Raw genomic sequence first — 9,717 nt, forward strand, 5'->3', positions numbered from 1 at the left:
TACAATTGTACAGAGCGTTTATCTGAGTTACCGTAGCCTTTCTGTCACCACAGAACTGCCGCTCACTGGATTTGTTTTGTTTTTGGCACTGTTCTGAGTAAACTCTCGAGACTATTGTGCTTGAATATCCCAACAGATCAACAGTTACAGAAATACTCAAACAAGCCCTTCTGGCACCAAGAATCATGCCACGGTCAAAATCACTGAGATCAAAATTTTTTCCCCATTCTGATGGTTTGTGTGAGCATTAACTAAAGCTCCTGACCCATATCTGCATGACTTTATACGTTATACTGCTGCCACATGATCGGCTACCGTAATTTCCGGACTATAAGCCGCAACTTTTTTCCCACGCTTTGAACCTCGCGGCTTAAACAATGACGCAGCTAATATATGGATTTTTCCCGCTTTCAAATTTTATAAAAAAAAAAAAAAAAACATTCTGTGACGTGCTCAGTTTTTTGGCTGCGTGAAGCTTTCATTAGACCAATGAAATTGCCGAACGGGTTAAGGTCAAAACAACTTTTTTTGTTTACTGTTTAGATTAAATCGAGCGCGCTCAAACTTCCCATAATTCTGATTACAGTAGTCATTTTGTCACCCTCATCATGGCAAAGACACGGAGAAATGCATATGATGCAGCTTTCAAGTTGAAGGCGATTGATCTGGCTGTTGGAAAAGGAAATAGAGCTGCTGCACGGGAGCTTGGTCTTAATGAGTCGATGATAAGACGTTGGAAACAGCAGCGTGAGGAATTGACTCAGTGCAAAAAGACAACTAGCCTAAATCTGAGGCTATTCAACTCCGACACCGAAGGAGATGACTTCAGTGGTTTCAGTGCACAGGACGAGGAAGATAGTGACCAATGACTTTCTTGGTAGGCTAATGTTCACTGCTAATTTTTTATTTTTTGTTACAAGTCGTGTGTGGCAGCGGGGGCGTGGTCAAGCGCCCGTCCGGGAGAGAAAAGCTGTAAGGGCGCTTACACCTGCGCTAAATTATGTCTAACACCGGTGTCTAATTTCAAGTGCCCTGCTTCACATGTCCTTCTTGGGAAAACTGTCACACGGGCACCAGTGTGACAGTTTTCAGCAGGGCACTTGACGTTCCAGGTAAGGCTTTTAATGGCCACAGCAATGTTTACAATCAATTTGATAAAGTTTCTCAATTCTTCTATGCGCCAACACTAGACTGACGTGTGTCACTCTCTCAGCTCTGTGGCTGCTGCCTTTTTATGCTGCTCTCCCCATGCTTACTGAAATTAGACACAGGTGTTAGACATAATTTAGCTCAGGTGTAAGCGCCCTTACCGCTTTTCTCTCCCGGACGGGCGCTTGACTACGCCCCCGCTGCCACACCGTGTTTCGTTAAAGCCTATTTATTTTTGTTACAAGCTGTGTTTCGTTAAATCCTGTGTAAAGTTCATTTGTTTCAATGTACCGGTAGGCACCTGCGGCTTATAGACAGGTGTGGCTTAATTATGTCCAAAATATTTTTTTTATTTAAAATTCAGTGGGTGCGGCTTATATTCAGGCGCGCTCAATAGTCCGGAAATTACGGTAATTAGATAAACGCATAAAGAAATAGGTGTACAGGTGTTCCTAATAAAGTGAGTGTTAATGGGCTCATGTTTTGTGCATCAGATTTCAATCCTTATGATGTTGACATTTACACTCCTTTACATTCACGAGAGAGAATATTATGTAAAAAACAAAACAAATTCTTAGCAACTCTTCAGCATGGAACTGATCTAAACTGTGCACTTCCCTGTGTGCATCGCCTGTGTCACTGACATGCACAGTTACAAAATATACAACACATGCATAATATATAGGATCTTAAAATAAAACATTACATTTTTCCAGTTTGTTTTTAATTATTATCCTTATGAATGCTAAATACAGAACCTGAATATTATTAACATATTTAATTATAGTCCTAATTTTTACATTTTGATAGTTTTAGCCTTTTCCAAAGCAAATACTTTAAATGTTAAACTATGAAAAGCAATTGAAAAAAATACAAATGAATGTGTTTAAAACTATGAGAATCTAAATAAAGAGTGAACCAAACATAAATATTTCAAATATTTATTGTGTGAAAAGGTTTTCTGTCAAAGAAAAATTAAGGTAAATATCACTTGTGAGCAAATTATTTTTATTTGAAGTACTTTCAAATGCTCTGTGATGCAAGTACACTGATGGACTTTGTAGATAAATAAAAGAAAATAATGTTTGAAAACAGAGAAGAAACACCTATATATACATGTGCATTTATATTTATATTGTATTTTTCTCTTTAAGTGCTCTTATTCTAATTATTAATTTGTCATTTTTATTTTTAAATATTAGCTTATCTATATAACTCTTTTTTTCCCATCTTCATCATCTCTGAAGCTCAGAATTTCAATGCCTGAAAGTATTGCTACATGCTTCGTGCTGTATTGTTGTGCATTTGATAAATAAACATGACTTGAACTTGACTTGTATATATAGAATTGCAGTATATCCGCCATGTTGGCATTGTCCTTTGATCTGTACTTTCACCTACGATGCACTAACAAAAACCAAGAAAATATTTACTCAGGTGTTGTTAAAAAAGTACAATTTAACCACAAGGAACTTTCGTGCTACCTAAAAAAAAAAAAAACCTGACTCACAGCTGTCTGTCATTTTTTATTAACATCTCAAATTTGACGGCTACTTAGCTACCATGACCTTATATGATGGCAAATTGTCCACAGGTTGTACACTTAAGAATCTCAGCAGATGCAGTTCGTCATCCGGTTATTGTTTGCCTACTGCATCATGAGTTTTCGGACATCCTACTCATTTGACATACTGTGGAGCAGGGAACCACGCATACTTATCGTGGAGAGACAGTCACTCTATGCAATGATCTGGCAAAGGTTTCTAGTTTGGTGTTTGAATTACGGCACCAGGTGCGAGACGGCATGCCAGCAATAACTAACTCATGCACACACAGATGTACACATGCACTCAAACTAACATTCTCAATTCACTTCAGCGCATAAAAATATAATTCCATACTAAAAGCACTTGTGCTTGTGGCAACACAACACTAAACATAAATCACAGTGTCTTGTCTTGCTTCTGGGCAACAGCAGAGTCAGTAAACCTGATGTGGTAAAGACTTAACTATACTCTAAATCTATGAGCTACTCCAAATGGCTGAGGGAAAAGAGCATAAGGCACTTGCTGATCTGACTGTGTAGATCTCCATTAATAGAAACAAGAGACACAGGGAAGACAACAGTACTGTATTTGGCTCATGACTTACGGAACTCGGTAACTCAATTAAGCACTTAATTATTTTTCTTATATACAGTATACATGAATCTAAGTGAACAAATATAACTGTCACTCTGCCACACGGAGGTCCATAACTGGATGAAATAAGCCCCCACCATTTTGTGGGACATGCTCTGCTGTGTAATAATAGACTAGGAAGTGCTCTGTAAGTTATCTTTCCTACTGTAGGATTTACACAAGTAAATCATGTGATTGTCTGAGAAAACACCATCTGCTCTATATGTCATACATCTGGCAGTTGTTTTCACCTTTGACTCCTAATAAAAGAACACAAGATGATGTCCTTAAGTGGCAGGAAAAATCAGGGCTGCATCCAAAACCTGAAAATAGCTGCCTTCGGAGGCTGTATATGGAGGAAGGTAGGCATCAAGGCACCTCCAAATTCAGTACTTACGTCACATACTGTCTACTTCGATATTTTCATTTGGTCAGTTTTTGAAGGCAGCATAAATCCAACCTTCGCTGCATTTGATATCCCATAAGTTTATTTTTAAGGAATAAACATGGCGTCTGATGGAGTAATGGAGCGTACTGTGTAAAAGCAGTAAATAATTTATAAAAGTCCTGTTTTTCATTTGATCATTCATGACTCTATTTAATGTGAGAAACAAGCATTGTGATTTCTAAATATTTGCTTGGCTATGTCTAAAGCTCACTTGAAATAGTTTTAGATCATTAGACATGACATTATGGTGTCTTGGAAGGCAGCATACTTACGAGGTACCTTTAAATGCAAATTGCTGTGAATGACAGGGTATTAAGGTATCAATGTATTGGCCTTTGTACACAGCCCAGGTCAAGCTAGAGAGCTGTTATTAGTTTCTTACCCCTCCCCAGCACTAACAGGACCTTCTGAACTTTGATGTATACTATTCATTGTTCAATGTCATCTCTTTTCCTGTGTATTACACAAAAAGGGTTCAATCTCGCAATGCCAACTTCAACTATTTGCGACTTTAGATCCCATGGCCTCACAGGACCATCTTTTTAGGTTAATGATCATGAATGACCAGCTACCATCAGAAGCTGGTTTTAGCTTGTTTTTCTCCCAGCATGGTGGATACTTACTAGGCACTCTGTTGATGGCTCGCAGGGGCCTGAGCACTCGCACGGTCCGGATGGCTGACAGGCTGGCGTTATGACCATCCAGTGAATACTCCATCATCCTGAAGGGAGCAGAGCAGAAGAAACAGCCACTAAAGGTCACACTCTAATAACCTTTTGTCAATCATATGTGGGGATGACAAAAGAAAAATGATTTTAAAAGGCAATGTAAAATTCTCTCATAACTTACCAACCCTCATACCATCCCAGATGTGTATGACTCATTTACATCTGCTGAATACAAACAGAGGTTTTTAGAAGAATATTTGAGCTCTGTAGGTCCTCACAAAAATGTTGAAGTTCCAAAAAGCACAGAAAGGCAGCATAAAAGTAATCCACATAACTCCAGTGGTTTAATCCATGTCTTCAGAAGAGATATGATAGGGGTGGGTGAGAAACAGATCAACATTTACGTCCTTTTTTACTCTAAATACTCCTTCCTGCCCAGTAGGTGGCGATATGCACAAAGAATTTGAATCACCAAAAACAAAACCAGAAGAAGACATTGATTAAACCACTGGAGTTTTATTGATTACGTTTCAAGAGATTAGATTCAAAGTTCTGATCACCATTCACTTGCATTGCACGGGCGTACAGAGCAGAGATTCTTCTAGGAAACTTTGTTTGGGTTCAGCAGAACAAAGAAAGTCATATACACCTGGGATGGCATGAGGGTGAACAAATTATGAGATAATTTTGTATTTTTGGTTGAACAATCTCTTTAAAGTATATTTCATTTTCTGTCATTTAAAGGTCATTGTAAACAACAAGGGGAATTTTAAATGAATGTGAGTGCTGAGAAGGCTCAGGGTAATTCTATTTCCCAGCTGAACGCCTGTAAATTGAGCAGTGATCCCTCCTGAGAAGCTTTACTGTGGTGATAATGCCTGAATGTATGAGTGACAAGTGAGAAGAGAGGCGGGATTCCTCACCCTGCCATGACAATGAAAAAGTCCAGGCGGTTCCATGTGTCGCCAAGGTAACACTTTGATCCAAAAATCCCCAGGGCTACCATTTTGATGACCATCTCCACAGCAAAGAAAGCGAAGATGCAATCATCAAATACCTGTGGACACAGACTACAATAATATCTCTATATATATATAAAATCAAAGACATGTTTCAAGGGAGGCAGAATAGATACTCTATCTAAAATACCATTACACCAGTAGCTTAAAACAATGAAAGTTGAAAAACTGTGACAATGTCAAAGATCTTAAAAAGTGTATATACAGTTGTAGGAAAAAGTTTGCCCTATGAATTTACCTGCATTTCTGCATCTCCAATTCACAACAGTAGACAAACGCAGTCTGCTTAATCAAACACACAAATAATGATGTGTATTTATTGTTTTTATGTTTTTTGGTAAGTCAGTTCAAGATCAGATAAATTTTATGACCAATTTATGCAAAAATCATAAATAAATACAATGTGTTCACAAATTTTTCCTGCAACTATAAATTTGCCATGGTTCATGTTCATGTTGTGTTGTTTCCTTTCTGTCACTCACACGAAATTGTGTCGATGAAGTGAAACTAGAGGTCACTCTTGGGAGCCCGAGACACATTTTGATCTTTGCTATCTAAGCCCTGTACTGGGGTAGGTGCTCCGCATGTGCTGGTGCCCTGTATGTAAACCCATGCGACGTATATCTTCTGCTAAATCGTTTCCCTGTTGGTAAACTGCATCTTCCTTGGGCAAAGGGCAGAGCGACACAACTCATCTACACAATGTCAAGTAAGTGACAGATAAGGAACGTCCTGGTTACTTCCGTAACCTCTGTTCCCTAATGGAGGGAACGAGAAGTTATGTCCCTCCTACCACAACGCTGGACTACCCGCTGAAACGGCCAGGACCTTCTCTTGGCTCCTCAGCACAAAACCTGAATGAGCGGTTAGCATGCCAGCTCCTTGTGTGGGGGAGTGGCATGCAAATACCACTCGCCAATTCCCATTGGCCTTTTATCAAAGATCAGAAGGTGTCTCGGGCTCCCAAGAGTGACCCCTAGTGTCACTTCATCGACACAACGTCTCGTTCCCTACATCAGGGAACGGAGCTTTGAAAGTAACCAAGACGTTACGAAAGTAACCAGGACGTTTTTTCAGCTCTGGCCTAAGCTGACCCGTGTCTCCTAAATCATGCTGATATTGCTTGAAGGCTCTTTTGGACATAAAAATTTCCCACAGTACCACAGACAACCAAGCTACTCTGGTGGGGATGTGGGGAAGGGTCACGGATAATTAGAAAACGACAGAAGCAAAAAAGCTTCCACTGAGCCCTGAAATCTGTGCATGCCAAAAACATGGGCTAAAAGCCAACTCAATGACAGTTCCAAAATAAACACTTGGCACAAACAAAATAAAACAAACAAATACAATAAAAGGAAAGGAATTTGTTAAGGAATATTGGACAGAAAATGTGCATTCTGATGTAAAGTGGTCCTAAATAGTATTTGGTTCTTCAGCCGCACTATAGTCATTTTAAATGCAATATCCAAACAAGTGGACAATTTATTTTAAAGTAAGATTGCAAAATAACATTTTTAACCAAAAAGGAAAATTCTCATCATTTACTCATCCACATGCCATCCCAGATGTGTATGACTTTATTTCATTTGTTGAACACAAACAAATATTTTTAGAAGAATATTTCAGCTCTGTATCAAGGGTCAACTGATTATCGGCCCAATATTCATACTTTTTCTAATTATCGGAATTGTTATTTTGTCTGATCTGATTGCCGATAATCGGTAGAACTCGGGAAAACGTCACTTGCATCTAGCGCCCTTTCCCTCCGCTGAGGTAATACCGTCCACTTTTACCCCAGGAGATTTTTTTGCCCCTCCTAATGAGGTAGGATCTACCACTGCGCCATTCTCCACATGTGACCTAAAAGCCCATGTGATGTATTTCACCACTCTTTACCTCTCCCCAGTCTGGGCAGGTGTGGCCTCCACAGGGTCTTTCCCCCCTGAAAGAATAGGAAAACTGGGAAAGATCGCCTTCCCCGATGCATATGATAGCGTTAAGATGGCCCCAGCCACTTTAACTCTATGCGAGAAACATATAGAGAGAAAAGGCATGGCCTGCTCGAATGCTTGGCACGTCGCCTTGTTCCCCCCTGTCGGGGGTAAAGAACCAGAAGGCTTTGATGATTTTATGGGGCGTTGGGGAAGGGTACGTGCAGCCTGGCACAGCCAGTCGTTTTGGCATGTAAAATATCTGCTGGCTCCTGTGTCAGCAGTACACGTACACGGCGCAGCGCATGGCGTGATTTAAATTGGACCCCTAGTGTCGCTTCTTCGAAGTGAGCAACAGACGGGGAACGTCTAGGTTACGGATGTAACCTCCATTCCCTGATGGAGAGAACAAGACGTTGTGTCCTCCCGGCCACGTCGCTGAACCGAGCCACTGTTGCAGCCGAACCTCGTTGTCGGCTCCTCAGAAAAATCCTGAATGAAACAGATGCATTTCCCTCCCTTTATACCCGTATGTCCAGGGGCGGGACATGCAAATTCTGTCTTCCAATTTCTCATTTGGCCTTTTCTCATAGATCAGAGATGCAAAAGGCTCTCAAGAGAGACCCCTAGTGTCGCTTCTTCGACACAAAGTTTCGTTCCTCCATCAGGGAATGGAGGTTACATCCACCCACATTATACACTCACCTAAAGGATTATTAGGAACACCTGTTCAATTTCTCATTAATGCAATTATCTAATCAACCAATCACATGGTAGTTGCTTCAATGCATTTAGGTGTGTGGTCCTGGTCAAGACAATCTCCTGAACTCCAAACTGAATGTCAGAATGGGAAAGAAAGGTGATTTAAGCAATTTTGAGCTTGGCATGGTTGTTGGTGCCAGACGGGCCGGTCTGAGTATTTCACAATCTGCTCAGTTACTGGGATTTTCACGCACAACCATTTCTAGGGTTTACAAAGAATGGTGTGAAAAGGGAAAAACATCCAGTATGCGGCAGTCCTGTGGGCGAAAATGCCTGGTTGATGCTAGAGGTCAGAGGAGAATGGGCCGACTGATTCAAGCTGATAGAAGAGAAACTTTGACTGAAATAACCACTCGTTACAACCGAGGTATGCAGCAAAGCATTTGTGAAGCCACAACACGCACAACCTTGAAGCGGATGGGCTACAACAGCAGAAGACCCCACCGCGTACCACTCATCTCCACTACAAATAGGAAAAAGAGGCTACAATTTGCAAGAGCTCACCAAAATTGGACAGTTGAAGACTGGAAAAATGTTGCCTGGTCTGATGAGTCTCGATTTCTGTTGAGACATTCAGATGGCTACTTCCAGCAGGATAATGCACCATGTCACAAAGCTCGAATCATTTCAAATGGGTTTCTTGAACATGACAATGAGTTCACTGTACTAAAATGGCCCCCAGAGTCACCAGATCTCAACCCAATAGAGCATCTTTGGGATGTGGTGGAACGGGAGCTTCGTGCCCTGGATGTGCATCCCACAAATCTCCATCAACTGCAAGATGCTATCCTATCAATATGGGCCAACATTTCTAAAGAATGCTTTCAGCACCTTGTTGAATCAATGCCACGTAGAATTAAGGTAGTTCTGAAGGCGAAAGGGGGTCAAACACATATTAGTATGGTGTTCCTAATAATCCTTTAGATGAGTGTATGTAATAGAACACATTTATGCTGACTTTATGTGCTTTTTGGAGATTCAAAGTTATGGTCACCATTTATTTGCATTGCATGGACCAACAGTGCTAAAATATTCTTAAAATATTTATTTGTGTTTTGCAGAAGATAGAAAGTAATAGACATCTGGGATGTAAATGATAAGAGAATTTACATTTTTGGTTGAACTATATTTTTAAATGAAAGGCAAGTAATTTAAGTCAAAAGCTGATTAAAATAAACACATTATGAGCTAGCAGAGCCCCTCCCACATGGCATAACAGAGTGAGACTCACCTGGAGGATGACACACCATTCAGACTGGCACTTGAGGTCCTCACATGGTTGGAACATGCCCAGAGTCACACAGTTCAGCAGAATGACCAGCATGCTCACATGCTCAAACCATGTGCACACGGGTCAAGGAAATAACAGCATATATTACAAACTCAAAGGCATTATTTTTGTCAGTCAAGTAAATGTGTGTTGCAGTGTTAAAATTTGTCTCAGTGAAACAGAAAGATACTGTAAAATATTTGCTGAAATATTTAGTGAATACAACATGAACAGAATTATGTCCATTTCAGATGCACGACTATTAGTCCTACTGTCGTCTGAGATGTCAG

At 40.3% G+C, this 9,717-nt stretch overlaps 1 protein-coding gene across 2 annotated transcripts in view; it reads right to left on the reverse strand.

Moving 5' to 3' along the window:
* LOC127652669 (voltage-dependent T-type calcium channel subunit alpha-1H-like) overlaps nucleotides 1-9,496 on the reverse strand; it is a 94,498-nt gene extending 85,002 nt beyond the window's left edge. For both annotated transcript variants that reach the window (XM_052138958.1, XM_052138957.1), the window contains exons 1-3: nucleotides 9,389-9,496; nucleotides 5,369-5,502; nucleotides 4,401-4,498 (exon numbers count right to left, since the gene is read on the reverse strand). In XM_052138958.1, coding sequence (XP_051994918.1) covers nucleotides 4,401-4,498; nucleotides 5,369-5,502; nucleotides 9,389-9,481 — 325 coding nt within the window. In that variant the 5' untranslated portion in view covers nucleotides 9,482-9,496. The remainder of the gene's footprint in view (nucleotides 1-4,400; nucleotides 4,499-5,368; nucleotides 5,503-9,388) is intronic.
* Nucleotides 9,497-9,717: the final 221 nt, after the last annotated feature.

The sequence above is a fragment of the Xyrauchen texanus genome, chromosome 12 (assembly GCF_025860055.1).
Source record: "Xyrauchen texanus isolate HMW12.3.18 chromosome 12, RBS_HiC_50CHRs, whole genome shotgun sequence".
NCBI lineage: Eukaryota > Metazoa > Chordata > Actinopteri > Cypriniformes > Catostomidae > Xyrauchen > Xyrauchen texanus.